General features: G+C 47.0%; 4 protein-coding genes across 5 annotated transcripts in view; 1 reads left to right on the forward strand and 3 right to left on the reverse strand.

The window, feature by feature from the left end:
• The window catches only part of LOC125950487 (THO complex subunit 2), an 8,234-nt gene extending 4,788 nt beyond the window's left edge, over positions 1-3,446 (forward strand). Inside the window, exons 8-13 of one of the 2 annotated variants that reach the window (XM_049678521.1) lie at positions 1-98; positions 182-586; positions 660-830; positions 924-955; positions 1,498-1,638; positions 1,730-3,446. The exon at positions 1-98 is cut by the window's left edge and continues 569 nt beyond it. In XM_049678521.1, the coding sequence (XP_049534478.1) occupies positions 1-98; positions 182-586; positions 660-830; positions 924-955; positions 1,498-1,638; positions 1,730-2,050 (1,168 nt within the window). In that variant the 3' untranslated portion in view covers positions 2,051-3,446. The remainder of the gene's footprint in view (positions 99-181; positions 587-659; positions 831-923; positions 956-1,497; positions 1,639-1,729) is intronic. The other variant, XM_049678522.1, reaches the window with a different exon arrangement.
• On the reverse strand, positions 3,364-6,462 carry LOC125950525 (G-protein coupled receptor 143-like). Its single transcript, XM_049678611.1, has 5 exons — positions 5,753-6,462; positions 4,294-4,715; positions 3,893-4,220; positions 3,713-3,823; positions 3,364-3,625 (listed from the first exon to the last, which is right to left on the reverse strand). The coding sequence occupies exons 1-5, from the start codon at positions 5,900-5,902 to the stop codon at positions 3,470-3,472; spliced, it is 1,167 nt and encodes a 388-aa protein (XP_049534568.1). The 5' UTR covers positions 5,903-6,462; the 3' UTR covers positions 3,364-3,469.
• Positions 6,463-7,052: 590 nt separating this feature from the next.
• On the reverse strand, positions 7,053-9,044 carry LOC125950526 (uncharacterized). The gene is made up of 5 exons (XM_049678612.1): positions 8,754-9,044; positions 8,155-8,292; positions 7,888-8,085; positions 7,628-7,814; positions 7,053-7,549 (listed from the first exon to the last, which is right to left on the reverse strand). Exons 1-5 carry the CDS (start codon positions 8,977-8,979, stop codon positions 7,150-7,152), a joined length of 1,149 nt encoding a protein of 382 aa, XP_049534569.1. The 5' UTR covers positions 8,980-9,044; the 3' UTR covers positions 7,053-7,149.
• A 1,586-nt stretch (positions 9,045-10,630) lies between these two features.
• On the reverse strand, positions 10,631-17,037 carry LOC125959522 (ATP-dependent DNA/RNA helicase DHX36-like). The gene is made up of 6 exons (XM_049692347.1): positions 17,015-17,037; positions 16,559-16,587; positions 16,391-16,501; positions 11,471-13,481; positions 10,791-10,919; positions 10,631-10,697 (listed from the first exon to the last, which is right to left on the reverse strand). The coding sequence occupies exons 1-6, from the start codon at positions 17,035-17,037 to the stop codon at positions 10,631-10,633; spliced, it is 2,370 nt and encodes a 789-aa protein (XP_049548304.1).
• Between the last annotated feature and the right edge of the window lie 118 nt (positions 17,038-17,155).

Raw genomic sequence — 17,155 nt, forward strand, 5'->3', positions numbered from 1 at the left:
GAGTGACCAGCAGCAACAACAGCAACAACAGCAACAGCAGCAACAGAATCAGCAGGAATCGAGCACGAAAGTGTCACTGAACGGTGGTGATGTGAAGAGTACGTAAAATCTCCTCGCACTGAGGCTGTAACAAAAGAAGCAGAGCGAACTCGATGATTAACCGTTGCCATCATCCCTATAGGTGGCCAAGGGTCGCGCCAAGCCCAGGTTGGCTCAGGTTCAGGAACGATGGGAAACGGTACAATCTCTGGTGGCAGCACCGGTGGCAATTCCAACTCATCCACCACCACCACTACGGGTAGCAGTGGTTCTTCAACCTCAAACGGAAACCTCAACAGCGATAATCATCGTGGATCGGGCGGTGATGGACAGCAGAAGAAGGACCAGCCAACCTACTCGAGCTCACGCGATGCTATCATCTCGGGCACTAACAGTGTCGGTGGTACCGTGTCTGTTTCGAAATCATCGAAGGAACTAAAACGAGAAGAGCGTGCCCGAGAGAAGGAACGGGAACGGGAGGAAGCAGCGGCCGCGACAGCCGCCCTCCTGTCCGAAAAGAAGCGCGAGAAGCGTCGTGATAAGCGAGGTAAGCAGTCTAATGCGAACGCGAATCGACCTAGATCGACAGACTAAACTCCATTCCTGTTGTCGTTCCGCAGATCACTATGAACACGAGCGCGAATCGCGAGCCAGCGAACGGGAGCAGCCAATACAGCGAGACCGGAGCGAGCGGGATCTCAGTTCAGTGTCGAACTCGAGCAACGAGCAGCAACCGCCACACAATAGCAGCAGCAGTCGCCGTAGTCAGGACCCACCGGAACATGATAGAGGTATGGATCCGCACTCACTACAGTCTAGACCGTGGAATATCAATTCATAAGCCTAATCTTTTTTTTTTTTCATTCCTTTCGTCTCACTCACAGAAATGAAACGCCGTAAATTGGAAGGTTCGAAGGTTAGTATTCCGGTGTAATTCCGTGCGGTTCTCTTTCGCACGAAGACGAAAATGTAACAAAAACGGAGCCAATTTAGGTGTACTGAGCGATAGAATTGATTGCCTTATGGAGCCCGTTGTGGCCAAAGCTCTATTGTGGAATTACGTACTGCATTCTGCATGATATTTATGTCACCTACACAAATACTCAATCAAAACGAGTTTCGCGTCGCAGCTTTGATCGAACACAATACTTCCAGCTCTCCAAGCTGTCCCCTTGGTACATAGTACATCCTAGCGTCTTATGTCGAGCGTTTCCTATACCTCGAGATGTAAGAGATGTCGGATCGGGGCTAACATGATTGCGTTCCTTTCCACGGAATTGTGGTTGCTCTATCAAAATTCATCAGAAATTACAGTGAAGGAGCATCCAATTATGGCAATTATGGTATCCACACTTAAGCGCAGAGAGCGTGAAGGATCAACCGCGGGTTCATGTACATTTCTTTGCCAAGAAGAACTACCTCTCATTACGCTCCTCTTATCACTCCGTTCCAATGCAGAGCAAACACGATGATGGTGCTGGCGGTCAGCAGCTGGTGGCGGAATCGAAGAAGGATCGTAGCAGCAAAACAAAGGAGAAGCGTGACAAGACTGACGAGGAAAAGGAGCTCCGTAAGGAGCGTAAATTGGGCCGCAAGCGGGTAAGGCTGGCAAACTTCATCACATCTTGATGGTCGCATCGAAGCATCCTTACCCTACACGTTCCTCAACACATACCACTTACCACTCCAGCAGGATCGCACCGAGGAAGCGCTACTGCTCGACAAGCGGTTACGACGGGAGGAGGAGAAGGCCAGTAAACTGGCCTCGGTGTATCAGAATGGCGACAACGATGGCGATCTGCAGCCGATCTCCGTTTCTTCCTCGTCTCACCGCGAGAAGCACCACCATCACCACCTGAAGGAAAAATCACCCTCTTACGGGAGCAGCAGCGGTAGCGGCAGTGTCCTGCGTGATCACCGTGAACGATCACACGATCGTGGGCTCGAGAGCGGTAGCCGGGGCGAGAAACAGTACTTTACGAAAACGTCCAGAACGCGATCCGGTTACTAGCTTAAGCCTGTGTTCCTGCCGGATTCAGCCTGGTCGGACGGGTAGTCTAGGTATGAGCCAGCCGGAATGCATCATTTGGATGCTACAACAGGAAGAATCCCATCTAAATGGGGAACAGAATCATGAATTGTACAATACTATCATTAGTTTTTCTTTCGATTGGGATCATCTGTAATCCGGTGGACCAGTCATGCGTACAATCGAAGAGAGGAGGGAAAACAAATAGAAAGAGAGAGAGAGAGAGAGAGAGAGAGAGAGAGAGAGAGAGAGAGAGAGAGAGAGAGAGAGAGAGAGAGAGATTAAGAAAGGATAGGATTCAGAAACCGGGATTGCCGGTGGGCGAAACGCATCCGGTGGATGTAAAGAACACGGACCTCGTTGTGAAAAGATACGCAAAGGAATGTTTACTTGCGCGTAAGATTAGAAAAAAAGTGTTTTAGTTTCAAATGAATCATTTCGAGTATCAAGGAAGAGTGCATGTACATTTTAAGCTAGATATGTTGAAAAGCGAATACTAAGCAGAAAATAAATACACACTACGACGTAAGCGCCGAAATCTCTCGGACTTCCTGACATGCTGGGCTTGAGGAGTTGTTAAGTATACGGAGTCTGTAAAATAGGTAATTAGATTGGCAAACGGTGTGTCCAATTGGGCCCCACGATGTGTTCGATTGTGGGGTACCCGTGCAAGTTGATTTGAATGTTCGTAGCGATTGGTTTAGTGAAACGGTTTTTGTCATTCTGTTCTAAAAATGAGCGACATCAGTTTGGGGCACCGGTCCTCTATCTGGTTTGGGCCCAGTCAGGTGAAATTCACAAGAAGTCGAGCGAAGGGATTTTGCGCAAAAATGGTTTCAAAACAATTCCTTAATAATTGAATTTTTGACCAGTTAAAACATTCCGATGGTTCTGCATTTTCCTCGTTCACCTAACGCGAACCTTTTTCAGAATTTGTAAAATCATCCCAAAGGGAGTTCATTTTGGATCAATCTGCTATACGGATCTGAAGAACCGTCTCCAGGGCACTGCGTGGCTTTAGGAAGAAGTTAATTTGAGCAGACAACATAGAATTGTAATTCTATTTGAATAAAACCATTTACAGAATTAAGTCTCGTCACCTAATTTACAGAACTAGTAACTTCAATTTCACTCATTGATCAATCAGCGTCCTCTCGAATTCGCGAGGTTGCAAGTGAAGAGAAGAATATGATCCCTGTGAAATCCGGCTGCTTCTCTTGTACTAAAGTAAAGCTACGTACGCGTACTTATTGCTTCCTTACACGATAAGTGTTCTACATGCTAAACTGTGCCATAGAGTTACTTATCAATACAGATTCTAAGACTACTCGACAAGAGAGGCTCTAGCTTCTTCCCACGATTGAAGTCATAATTGTGGACAGGAAGCAGATGTTCGCGACGTCAGACTAGTGAGCAAGAGTTGATGCTTCGCGTCGGTGTCGGTATCAGGTCGACTGACGGTTGATGTAGCTGGAGTGAAGACGCAAACGGAGATCCTGCCTTCGGTTGAAGCAATGGCGTACCCTCGGTGAATACCAGCGAACTACGATTCCGACGCTGTTGGAAAAAGGATTGAGATTTAGAATCTCGCCAGAAGTCGCCAAGATCCTCAAGAAACCAACTTCTTGAGTTCTTGTTACATACCCTAGTATCAGCACTCGTATCCGTGCTCCCGTGACGCCAAAGTCTCCAGCGACAGTTCCACTTCTGGTACACGAGCGTATTAAGGAACGCCTGCAGTGGATTCATTATGGCCTGCAAAAGAGATTCCGTAAGTAGATTGCCTTGCGAAGGCTTTTCATCTATTTCATTGCCCACACTTACCATGATGTACCAAACGGTGATGACCATCGTATACGGTAAGCTGTACCACATCGTCCAAAGGACGATCCCGTTCACCAGATTCGGTAACCAGCAGATGTAGAACACGAGGTTGATGAGCGAAAACTTGAGCTTAAACTTGGCCATCAGATCACGCTCCGTGTTCGACATCTGGCTGAAGCGGGCCACCAGTTGCCGGTCGACTTCGCGCGATGCCTGACAATACAGTACCGGATTGACGATCATGACCGCGATCATCGGCCCGTACGTCATCACGTAGTTGGGCAGGATTCGCATGTAGGCCGTGGCCATATCATGCACATTGTGGCAGCTACATTAGAGAAACGGGAATTGCCAAAAAATGTCGTCATTTGTCCATTCATTGGTCCTCATCCACAACTTACTCTGCATCCGGTACGTAGAGCACGGTGAGTCCGATACCGGTCAGTACGGCTGCTATGCTCCAAACGTAGTAGTGATAAGTACGCAGGGCGTACCTCGCTCCGCTCAGCTGCCGGCGCACGTTGATGGCGTAGCATAGGGTCCACAACCAGGTGCACATGTAGAAGTACTGTATCCAGGCGGACGAGACGGCACAGAAGATGACGTTCGTGGTATCATCCACATCGCTATCCGGTGGTAGTACATCGTTGATGTACTTCCACAGTGCCGCCCTCAGGAACACACCGAACGAGGCACACAGATCCGCAACCGCGAGCCATACGATGATCTGCCGGCCAAGATTTTGGCTGGACAATGTTAGCTCTCCGCCGCGCCTTCGTCGTACCGCGTGATGAGAAGGACCGTCTTCATGGCGGATCCAAATCTAGGAATTTGAATTCGAAATGGACTTAATGATCAATCAGTTGTGTTCGCGCTTCCTCCCGTCCCTTGATAACACGGCAGCTTGATCATCGCATGGCAGAGCGGGAGCGAGAGAGAGAGAGCGAGTCTCATTATGTCATACCGGCGATGCGGTGGCCGATGTGCAGCAAAAAACCGTACCGTAGGTCAAAAGCAGAACGCGCGCGCACGTTTTGATGCTCCTCGCGCTCGCTTGTTTTTTGGAAAACAAACCAAGCTGATCCGCGGTGATCAGGAAGTAAGGAGCTGATAGGACCGGGAGATGCGCATGAGCGAGCGGATGGATCGATCTAATGCTGTGGAGCATGGATTGATTGAGAATTCCTATTTCGCTTATCAACCAATGTCTGAACCGTTTTTCGAATGGATGAGTTGTAATATTTAAACCGACTTTACTTAACTATCATGACATCACGGTAGACCAACAATGTACAGCGTAAAGACCGTTTTCTGGCCACATCTCGACCGGGGGTGTCTGGTATAGTGATTGAAGCGGAAGAAAGGTAAAGAAAACGTGATGTAGGTGTGCCTCTTGATAAGATAAAATTTGTCTCTTAATTTCACGCTACAGCTATCACAGCCACACACGGCTTAGCTGATCGTTTAAGCTACCAGCGCGGTCACTGAACTCGGTTTGCATGGTTATGATCATTGCACAACTGCAAATATCTCCTAGGGTAGCTAAGGAAAACCATGATTTGTTCAAAACTTGGAATTTAAGGGTCGAAATTTGAACAGTTTTTACTAAATGTGTTCACAGCCTATTTTGAAAGTTATCAGAAACTCAAACGATTGCACCAGAAATATCCCGGATTTATTTGACTTCGTTGACTTCATGAACCACACGAATTCACTCCAAGAAAGTCGGCCAGGTAAAAACCTACTGTGGACATGCTGCTGCTACTGCTGCTGCTGTAACAAAATACCGCGTTGTTCCGGCGGCATTTCAAAGGATTCCCTGTGGATTCCCACCCTCCGGAATCGAACTACGAATCGTACCTGATAGATGGCACCGGCGATGCCGAAGACCGACGATATCAGGCACACCATGATGTATCCGTCGGTATCGAACTCGGCCATCAGCTTGATGGCCGGTGGTGACCGTATCCGGTTGTGGCAGCAGAAAGTCTGTATCGTTGGGTCCGCCATTTCCGGGACGTTAATGCAATGTTAATGCAAGCAATCAACCGGCCCGTCTCTGCTCCGTACCGAGTACTCGAATCTCGAACCGGCACACTTCACTACCGGCACCGGACTACTGGAAGCCACTGACGACGACAATCGACAACCGCGCACGCAATGGCAACTCGAGGAGTGGCGGACATTTCGATCAAGGATCTGATGCGATCCACTCGCGGTGCAGCATCGATCGAGCTGCTGCTGCTGGCTCGATGTGCCTTATCAGTAGGTGAAGACTTTTTGCCTTCCTATTTCTTTTCCCCCGCCACGCGGTTCGACCGCGCGCATCCACGGGTCCACCACGATACGATCGACGTCTACTAGAACCGAATTAACTCATTAATTTGGTAAAACAGAGAGAGAGAGAGTGCGCCAGAACAAAATGACTCGTTTTTCCCGGGGCAAACACAGTAGCACCCAGACTTTATCAGTTACTGGACTCGTCATGCGCCGAGTATCAGCAGTGAAAGGCCACGACGGGCGCACGGCCAAAGAAACTCACTGGTCGACGGTACTGCCACTCGCACGAAGCACTTGACACAACAACCTAGAACCGGCTACACCAGGCTGAGGCGAATCTGAACATTCTGTCGTCGCTGCGGCGCACGATGTGGCCAGTGTGCAGTCGAGACTTCGGAGACATATTATCTCATCCCAGCGTAGAGGTGAAGGAGTGCAAGGAGCAGTAACACCGCCACCGAGCACTTGCTCATGTTTGTTCTGATAAGCAGTAGAAGCAGCCGCGAACGTCCAGCACCCACGGGATTGACACGCAACTCGCAGTTCCACGGCGGAGGACTCCACGGAACGCACAGCTCTATTCCTGGCAATTGGCAACGACTGACTAACCGGGCTTCCCACCTTTCCACGATGACAAACCATCAGCCGAGTCAGGCCAACGATTGAAGCCCCACAAAGCTCCACGCCAGCGCCAAGACCACAGACCCCCGGGGGAGGGCTGGTGGAAGACGAGTTTTGTGGCTTTCGAGTGCCGGCGTCTACCACTCCCCCCCGGGCGGGCCATTAGCACCTTCTCTAGCAAGACACAGACCGCCGCTGCGGCCACAGATGCTGATGTTGTTGGCTAAAGCATATTTATTAATTCGTAAGGGCTCCCGTAAGGTTCACTAGCAGGCCGTGCACACGCGCGCAGGACACATTCAGTTCGGCAGAGATGGGTGGCGGACGTGCTCCGGCCGGTGGTGCTCCCGATGGCATCACTCGAGCTGCAACCGGGCAAACAGTGCCAGCAGGGCCGCACCGACACCGGTCATATGGGTGGAACAGTGTGCGGTCAGTGGATTACGGTTACCGGTTGCTGTCTCCTCGTCATCCTCGTCGACCGCATACTTGAAGCAACCGGCACCGTTCTGCCACCCAAGGACGGCCGCTAGCCAGGCCGGATCGGTGAACTCGGGCAGTGCGTCGGCCTGGCTGAACGCGCACAGAAACAGCTGCTCCATGAACAGATCCCGGAATAGGTCCGGAAAGTCGAACGCAGCAATCAGCTCCGCTTCGCGCAGTATCGCCTCGCACAGCCGACGCTGCCCGTCGGCCACGAACGTACGATCGACGTTCGTAAACCCTTGCCGGCCTAGCACGATGTAGAACAGCAATCTGGAACGACAACGGCGGCGACGGCGACTCGTGATAAGAAGGGACGGAGCAACGCGGGGCCCACTACCAGGTACTTACTTGTGCGTCAGATGGTAGCCATAGGAACGCTTTCGCAGTGACATTGCCCCACTGCACTCCTGGCTGAGGAGTAGCCGCTTCGGTGCGACGCCATCCGAGCCCCGGCTGAACGGTTGGCTAATGGCGCTGCTGGTGGCGTTGTACTCGTTCTCCGACTCATTGACCAGCAGTTCCGATAAGCACTCATCTGGACGGGGGTGCGAAGTGGGAAAGTGTTACACTTTAATGACCACAGGAGGGATTGTACACATACGACCTACCGGATTGCAGCTCACTCGGACCGCCGGCATCGATTGTCTGTAGATAGTTTTCCATCGACAACCGTGGATCGTCGGACGTTGTTGCCGGTTGTCTTCTGCGTCGTCTACTGTGGGGAGTCAGTCTCGAGTGGTGTCCACCACGTGGTTGCTCCTCATCATTCATCCTCCAGAAGTCGGAATTTATCAAAAGTTTCGATACTGGAAGGTATGTGCACATAAGGAGCTTCGGCCAGCGAGAGTCAACTAACCTTCAATCAATCGACTTACCAACCGCATTGGGACCACTCGGAAAGGAGAAGATGCTTTCGATGCGGCTCTCGACAAAATCGCACTTCTTGGCCAACGATTCCACGAACACTCGCCGTGGTCCGGCCAGTGGTTGCTCCAGCAGTTGCTTTAATTGTGCTGCAGGACATGCAGAAGAGACGCAGAAAGCAGAAGAATATTTGATTTTTTTTGCGAACAAATTGGCCTCCCAAAAAATGGTTCCAACGCATTTGGCATGGCTGTAAATAAGGAAAGAGGAAGGGACCACCACAAGACGTACGCTATGTGCCGGTCGAGAAGAGAGAAATGAAGCAGCGCAGTAGTGACACAAGGCTTAAGTGGGCTTAGCCGCAAATCGTCCGCAATCATTAGGTTCGATGCGGAACGTTCGCTGACTTCGCTGCTACTGCTGCTGCCTCTGCTGCTGCTGCCAGCAGCCCATTGGCTGCTAACAAATGGACTGGAACGACCGGAGTTTAGAATTCACTTCCGTGAAGATGCTTTTGCTGGACATTTTTTGGCGCCCTTTGGCGAGTCTGTTCTATTCTTCGTTCTATTCATCCCTAAAAATTTCAACCACGTGGCTCACTAGAACTTACCATTGGCGATGGCAATGCCGAGCAGCAGATCGGTGGTTAGATCCTCGTAGTTGGCCACACACACGTTCACGAGCCGATCCAAGCGTACGAGCAGGGCATCCGGTGCTAGATCCTGCTCCATCGTCGCACTCCAGAAAGACGAAGTAACCGTGTCTGCGGTAGATGCCGGTCCAGCCGAACCACGGCTAACGACCACCAGTAACACCAGCACCAAACTGGTCAACATTCTCGCGGCTCTCGTTTAGGAACTCCACCAACAGCACACCAGAGAACGATACTTCCGAAGTGGAAACTACACGTGTTTCGAACAGAAACCGATGCCCGCCTATCGACGAACCATTGCGTACGACCGCCGACGATGGAATGGCATGGATCGGAGCAGAACTTCTCGGTGCAGATTCTCGAATACAGGCCTGTGTGCTAGTGGAAACCACAGATATACTGGCAGCGCAAGGATGTGCGTATGCGCACGTGCCACAGGAGATGAATCCATTCACATTCCCGGCCATGTCGTCTACTCCAGAGTTCTGCTCTCCAGTTCAGGGGGTCGAGTTTGGCGGGACGAAAGCGGAAATAAAAATTTATTTCCTGGATTAGCTTAAAGCCACTCGGCTAATAGGAAAACAATCGACCGGCGGTGTGACGGTGGCGTTGAAAGCTGCTGGCCATTCGGCTCGGGCACAGCCCTATGGTGCACGATATCATTTCCGTTATCTTCTGCCCGGCCATGTGGCGGCGGGCGGGTGAGCCGCTTTTCGAATTTCGAACAGCGGAAATGAATGATTTGCTGTCGATGGCGAGGAAAGCTGGAAATGATGAGGATGTGGAGGATGTGGAGGATGAACTTTACGCCTCCGAAGGATCGGAATCGGCAGGATGAGCATATCATTGGAACGTTGGTGAGGGGCTGCTGCTGCTGCTGGGTGCGCTACTAGTCTTATTCGTCATCATTTGAGTCAATCAAACCGGCAGACCTTTTCCAGGCGACTGCTTACTTCATTTCCATCGGTCTGTTATCCAAGTTAAAGCAATTGCAATCACCATCAAATGGTTGCATGCTACGATAGAAATTTTTGCGCTTTAGATCAAAAATTCGTTAAGGGATCTGCAGTTTTTCAAAATATTTTCTTCTCCCCATCCAGCTTAAGTAAAAATAATATTAACGTTTCCCGTTAGGAATGTTTTATGGACCACAAATTACTTACTAAATAACAGCTCTTCGTGCGCAACGTTTTCGCGTTCGCCATAACTGATAGCTGATGTCTCCATTTCAACAATCATTCAATTGATAAATCAGGGGTCTTTCGGATTATTTTCCAATGTTGACGATTTTAACTCATTTAGAAGAAATATATTCTTAATATTATCGTAAAGCAAACCGTCCATATAAAACGGCTAGTGCAGCTGGTGCCTAGTCGATTATGTGCAAACCCTACAGCATTCATTTACTTTCTCTAAAATATAGCATAACAGTTCTACATCAATCCGCCAGGTTTAAAATCTCTATAATATAATAAAAAAAAAAACAGTTCTACATCAATAGCGACAGGTCCCGATCGTTTGTCGATTTATTCAGATATTCGATATTTATTTCGATTTATTCGAAATACATCATATATTATAATATTATTCCAGAGAGAAGTTTTAGTTAGATTTAAAGAATGCAATGCATGTCTGTGTTACTATGTATACTAATACACGCACTGGTAACTAGTTTTGATTCAAGTTACTACCGCGAACACACGCCATTCTAGGGGATAAGGATTAAATAAATACGATATCATATTGAGAAAATGTGAAGCAAAAATTAGCTCCAAAGTGTTCCGCGAAGAGAAGCTGGATGTTCTATCGTGGAACGGAACGAATTATTTCATTTCTTACGAATTTCGGTGCTTTTTCGCCCCTGTGGCTTCGAAGTTATATGAGAGCAGCTCTATTATAGCTCTGCGGGAAGAGAAACAGAATGCAGGGATAATAATTTACTCATCTATATTACACGGATATGAATGGTGAATAGCTTCATACTAAGGAACTCACCGCAGCAATGCTCCATCCTCCGAAAACCAATCGATGGGAGACGGGATGGTCAGCTTTCTCGTCAGCAGATCATTAAACCCCTGGCGCAAATCCTCGATTAACCGGTATGTTTCGAGGTCACATTTGAAGCTGCGATAAAATATGAAGGACATCCCGGTTTAAGTATCGCTGATTTTCATTTGGGATACTGTATAATTCGAGCATTCAGACTACAAACCCGAACTGAGCACCTATCGTGACCTCCATTTTGTCCGATTTCAGCTCTACGTGGATGTTGTCTCCGAAGAGGACTAAGGCTAATGGGCTTACGATAGTAGTCGTACAGATTGTGGGGTTCTTATTAAAATTGATAAGATTTTGGAAAACCATGTAACTGTACCGATAGGAAAGGTAAGATAAAATGACAAATTTAGGCCTTAGCGGAATAATTTACTTCCTATCTTAATACATACCGTGACTGCACGCGCATTGGATTCGTTATGAATGGGTTGGCATTAACGGACGTAGGGTGCATCTGGACCATTTTTCTGCCCATACACCAGTGATGAGCGATGCCGAAAGGTTTAGTTAGTCCGGCTACGTTAGAAAATAGACTCCCTGCTATAATTCCCTTAAGCAGGTCCGTGTTCGTAGCATTAGCATTGTTGATCGGGTCCTGACAATCGTCAGAGGCTACGAACCCGTTCTTGTAGAGTTGGCGAACAACAAGATCTTTGTCATTGCACAGTTGATGCAGCGTGATGCTGTTCAGTGCATTACGTTTACAAAACCACCGACGGTTCCAATGAGAGCGCCATTTGGTGATAACGTTTGCTAGCATTATATGGTCACTACCAGTGTAATCCGCAAACCACTTCCGATTTCGGATTTCGCTCTCTTCCAAGTCAGTGTTCGTTGGCTTACAAAATGCATCCTTGAACGACAGGCTGGCCGCGATCGAGGTGATCGGATCAATGCACCCGAAGAAGCTAGCCAGAAGCACCATCTTGCCGACAGTCGGATGCATCCGTAGTTGAGCTAGATGGGAACCGAGGAGCGTTAGGTGCTGATTATCGTCGATCGCATTTAAACGGTTGAGCAACTTCAGCGCCGCTTTAATCACTTCATCGGTCGGTTTATCCATCAGCCGATCCATGAAGCTGCGTAGCTCTCCCAGGCGCAGGAGCTTGATCTGCAGAATAACCTCTTCGAGCGCTATGCGCAAAATCTCCGGTGGTACATTTTCCTTAAAAGTGCGCATACGAGCGCGACTGTACAGATGATAGCAGATACCTTCCTGAACGCGTCCGGCACGACCTTTACGTTGAACTTCGTTTGATTTTGAAATCCATTCATCTTTCAGCTCCAAGCCGTTGGCAGTCATAACGTTAACCACATGGCGTCCTGTGTTAATCACATATACCACATCATCGATTGTGATGGACGTTTCGGCAATGTTGGTGGCCAAAATGATCTTGCGCGTACCGAGCGGCGGCTTAACAAACGCCTGCCGTTGCTCCTCACCAGATAATTTTGAGTACAACACGTGAACGACCAAGTCGATCTCGCTCAGCAATGGATGCTTATAGATCTTCTGGCGGATAAGAGTTATTTGCTCTACGCTTGGTAGAAACACTAGTATGGCGCCGTCCGGCTGCGAACAGGATATATGGCGGAGAAGCTCGACCAACAGGGTATGTTGTTTGCATTCACTTTCCGGGCGCCGCAGGGCATAAATAACCTCTAGAGGATAATTGTATCGGATCTCGGCAATATAGCGAGATAACATTTCCCGATATTCAATGTCCATCGCAATCGGTATTTGATGCGTGTCAAATTGGTAAAATTTTAGTTCTTTCAACACGTCCTCAAGATAATACTCGCGCACCGGAAAAGTTACGCCACTGATCTGTACTATTGGGCAGCCATCGAAGTAAGCAGAAAAGGTTTCTGCTGTTAAAGTCGCACTCATGAGTACGACTCGAAGATCCTTTCGAAAAGGTAGAACCATTCGTACGATAGCCACCAGCAAATCGGTGTTCACGTCACGATCGTGTATCTCATCCAGCACGAGATGTGAGTATTCGCGCAGTAAGGGGTCAGATTGCATAAACGCCAGTACCACACCGGTCGTACAAAACAAAATGCTTCCGCCCTGCTTCCGTGGTTTGACCGAGTCCAACCGTACCTGGTAGCCAATCGATTGACCCATTGGTTCACCGCGTTCTTTCGCCACACGCTTCGCGAGCGAAATTGCTGAGATACGGCGAGGCTGCGTGCATATGATGCGGCAACTACTGCCTTTTCCACGTGCCGAGGCTTCCTCGAGAATATACTGCGGGATCTGGGTAGTCTTTCCGCTTCCCGTTTCGCCCTTAACAAGTATAACTCTGTTCTCCTTCATTTTACCCAGCAGCTCGGCACGTAATGCGAACGCTGGGAGCTTGCGACGAAATTCACTTAAACGATGCGTCGAACTCTCTAGACGATGAGTCTCTGCGAATAACCTGCGATCTAGTTGAGGTGCTGGTATTATAGCCTTCACCCTTCGCAGGGATTCTCTTCTGAGCATCTCATCCGCTGTGTTATAGATCTGGGTAACATAATTATCGTCAAATTTCGATCGACACTCCTCCAGTTTCAGAAAGTCTTCCAGGCTTTTTTTGGGCTGCAGCTTACTGACTTGCCAATCGCCACGTATTTTCGAAATATCTGATGCGGGAATTGAAAATTTGGTGCGCATTGCACTTGCACGCTTTCGAGTTGCAGCAACAGGTATAGGTTTGGAATTCTTCAAACACACCTTGCTTGGAGTTGCTCTTGTCGTCGAACCCACTGGCGTTCCTTTACCACTCGTCGATGCTAGCGAATCCGGACGCTGTTAAGAAGAAGCATATATTCTTTTATGTTTCGAATCATTTTTCCAAAGTTTGCTGCGATTGGCATGGTCTTTACCGTTGCACAGATTTGCTCAGGAGCCTTCGCCGATTCGTTTGCATTGCGGAGTTTCTCATCGCGGTTGCCTTCGCTCTCATCGAGAGCGCTTTCCAATTTTTCCGAACCTGAATGTTCCGGCACATAATTTTCGCCCACACCCGAGTTCGTCGTCGAATCCTACGATGAAACGCAAAATTAACCTCAAAAATCAAAGAGCACGTGTGCGGTGCGCGTGTGGCTCATTACCTTGCTGCCATTGACTTCACTTATTTTGGCTTCCACAGCCTCACCATTGCTGCTGGCCAATAAAGATGTGCAAACTGGTTTGGAGTCTACATCGATTGAACCCAAAGCCACTAAAGAATCTAGACATGTTTCTTCCGCAACGATTTCCGATTTATGTTCGGCACTCTCGTCAACAGGTCCAGGAGACGGAGGACTTTCCGATTCCTGAGGCATGGAGGAAACACGTAATTACACTACCCGTAGTCGATTAAACGAGAAAAGGGCCTAATCTTACCATTTTGCTTACTTTCTCGACGACAAATCTTCACCAAACAGTGCTAAATCACTTGAACGATTCCAAGCTGGCCCATGTGGATCGTCCTGGTCACAAAATGGCGCAATCGGTTAAAAAATCGTCCTCGGTGCAAATAACCGGTTCAATTTCTACACGCACACACACGAAAGCAAAAAACTAAAAATCGATCAAAAATAAAACCACTTTTGACGACAAGAGTTTGCATATTTTTTTATTTTATTCAAAAACAAAAAAAAAAACGATCGAAGGTAAAAAACCAAAACATACACCTCAACCGATTCAAATATTTTTTGCGGTTATCCATTTCAAAAATTTGCCGTTAGATAACCGATAGAATGAGCCGGACACAGAAATACATGTGGAAAGTGGAGGAGGGGTGGGGAGGGAGCGAGTACATACCTAGTACATGGCTTGTACCTTCCCCCGTCCCTTCCAGATAGATAAAAAGATGATTTAGACATAATAATTGTCCCAAAAACATACACACCTTTTCAGTTAAATATCTTTAAAAAATACATTATAAACGTTGAATAGTGCTATTACGGAAGAAGGGAGGGGGATGCCATTACATTTTCACTGTTGAAAGATAATATTTGGGAAGTTTTTCGCACCATAAATTGATTTAATCTCATGTTTAAGGTTCTTGTTCATTCCACTGGTTGGTAAAAAACCAATATATACACCTCAACCGATTCGGTAGGCTAACCGATTCTAATTGCATACATTTAGGGGCCGAACATTTCAAAATTTGGCCGTTAAATAACCAGTGGAATGAACAAGAACCTTAAACATGAGATTAAATCAATTTATGGTGCGAAAAACTACCCAAATATTATCTTTCGACAGTGAAAATGTAATGGCATCTTCCTTCCCTCTTCCGTAGTAGCACTATTTAACGTTTATAATGTATTTTTCAAAGATATTTAACTGAAAAGGTGTGTATGGTTTTGGGACAATTATTATGTCTAAATCATCTTTTATCCATCTGGAAGGGACGGGGGAAGGTACAAGCGATGTACTAGGTATGTACTCGCTCCCTCCCCCACCCCTCCTGCACTTTCCACATGTATTTCTGTGTCCGGCTCATTCTATGGTTATCTAACGGCAAAATTTTGAAATGGATAACCGCTAAAATTATTTGAATCGGTTGAGGTGTATGTTTTGGTTTTTTACCCACTGGTTATTTAACGGCCAAATTTTGAAATGTTCGGCCCCTAAATGTATGCAATTAGAATCGGTTAGCCTACCGAATCGGTTGAGGTGTATATATTGGTTTTTTACCCGATCGAAATCTGCCATCAACTGCTGAAATTGAAATATTGTTGAGGCGCCCCATCCCCTTCGACTTTTTTTTTTATTTGGTTTTACTTCAATTTTCCAGTTGCACTATAATCCATCGGTAAAAAACCAATATATACACCTCAACCGATTCGGTAGGCTAACCGATTCTAATTGCATACATTTAGGGGCTGAACATTTCAAAATTTGGCCGTTAAATAACCAGTAGAATGAACAAGAACCTTAAACATGAGATTAAATAAATTTATGGTGCGAAAAACTTCCCAAATATTATCTTTCGACAGTGAAAATGTAATGGCATCCCCCTCCCCTCTTCCGTAATAGCACTATTTAACGTTTATAATGTACTTTTTAAAGATATTTAACTGAAAAGGTGTGTATGTTTTTGGGACAATTATTATGTCTAAATCATCTTTTTATCTATCTGGAAGGGACGGGGAAAGGTACATGCGATATACTAGGTATGTACTCGCTCCCTCCCCACCCCTCCTCCACTTTCCACAAGTATTTCTGTGTCCAGCTCATTCTATCGATTTTCTAACGGCAAAATTTTGAAATGGATAACCGCTAAAATTATTTGAATCGGTTGAGGTGTATGTTTTGGTTTTTTACCAATCCATCTAGTATCCCTACTCGTTACCATATGCTGGATCATCATCCAAATGGTCGTCGTACTTGCAATCGATGGTTATTAGCTTTATAATAGATACGATGCGGAACGTTCGCTGACTTCGCTGCTACTGCTGCTGCTACCAAATTGATTGGAACGACCGGAGTTTAGAATTCAGTTCCGTGAAGATGCTTGCTGGCCACATTTTCAACCACGTGGCACGCAAGAACTTACCATTAGCGATGGCAATGCCGAGCAGCAGATCATAGGTTACGCACTCCAGAAAGACGAAGTCACCGTGTCCGCGGTAGATGCCGGTCCGGCCGAACCACGGCCAACGACCACCTGCAACATAAATACCAAAGCGGCCACCACACACGTTTAGGTATTAACTTAACTCACTTAACTTGTACGCGTAACGTTCTATCAAACTGTTGCATTTCACAATGAAGATTTTAGCGTTTTGGGTTAAAGTTTCGTAAGGGGGTTCAAAATATGTTCTTCTGTCCACCCATCTTAAGTGAAAAGAATGTATTGTTTCCCGTTAAAATGATTTATGGAACGAACAATTACCAAAATGATCCACGAAAGAGTAACCATATTCTATGTAGCCACGTTTTTGCGTTTGCGATAACTGATGCCCCTATTTCAACAATCATTCAATTTATAAAACAGAGATCTTTCGGATTATTTTTTGACAATATCGATAACTTTAACTCAAATGTCAAAATATGCTTAACGTTATCGTACAGTTAACCGTTCGTATAGGAAGTCTATGATATAGCTGGCACCGGGTTGATAAAGTGCATACTCAACAGTTTTTATTTCTTTCTTCAAAAATGTACCACAAAAACCTACCTCAAGGAACTATAGTTCCGCATCGTTCGTTTCGATTTATTTCAATATCCATGTCTTCCGGAGGGAAAAACCTTTGAATTAAAGTTCTTTGTCAAAAATTAAATGCAAAGTATGTATGCAATGTTGTCACCGCGTTTACTC

This window comes from Anopheles darlingi, chromosome 2, assembly GCF_943734745.1.
Source record: "Anopheles darlingi chromosome 2, idAnoDarlMG_H_01, whole genome shotgun sequence".
In the NCBI taxonomy this organism is placed as follows: domain Eukaryota; kingdom Metazoa; phylum Arthropoda; class Insecta; order Diptera; family Culicidae; genus Anopheles; species Anopheles darlingi.

Excerpts from the sequence above, each read along its gene's own strand:
- LOC125959522 (XM_049692347.1), bottom strand. The coding sequence starts at position 17,037 with ATGCGGAACTATAGTTCCTTGAG. Across the intron at positions 16,502-16,558 it reads ACGTTACGCGTACAAGTTAA|GTGGTCGTTGGCCGTGGTTC; the intron begins GTGAGTTAAGTT and ends TTTATGTTGCAG. Across the intron at positions 10,698-10,790 it reads GAGGATGGAGCATTGCTGCG|AGCTATAATAGAGCTGCTCT; the intron begins GTGAGTTCCTTA and ends CTCTTCCCGCAG.
- LOC125950526 (XM_049678612.1), bottom strand. The coding sequence starts at position 8,979 with ATGTTGACCAGTTTGGTGCTGGTGTTACTGGTGGTCGTTAGCCGTGGT. Across the intron at positions 8,293-8,753 it reads CGGCATTGCCATCGCCAATG|CACAATTAAAGCAACTGCTG; the intron begins GTAAGTTCTAGT and ends CATGTCCTGCAG. Across the intron at positions 8,086-8,154 it reads GAGTGGTCCCAATGCGGTTG|TATCGAAACTTTTGATAAAT; the intron begins GTAAGTCGATTG and ends CATACCTTCCAG.
- LOC125950525 (XM_049678611.1), bottom strand. The coding sequence starts at position 5,902 with ATGGCGGACCCAACGATACAGACTTTCTGCTGCCACAACCGGATACGG. Across the intron at positions 4,221-4,293 it reads CTCTACGTACCGGATGCAGA|CTGCCACAATGTGCATGATA; the intron begins GTAAGTTGTGGA and ends TCTCTAATGTAG. Across the intron at positions 3,626-3,712 it reads ATACGAGTGCTGATACTAGG|CGTCGGAATCGTAGTTCGCT; the intron begins GTATGTAACAAG and ends TTTTTCCAACAG.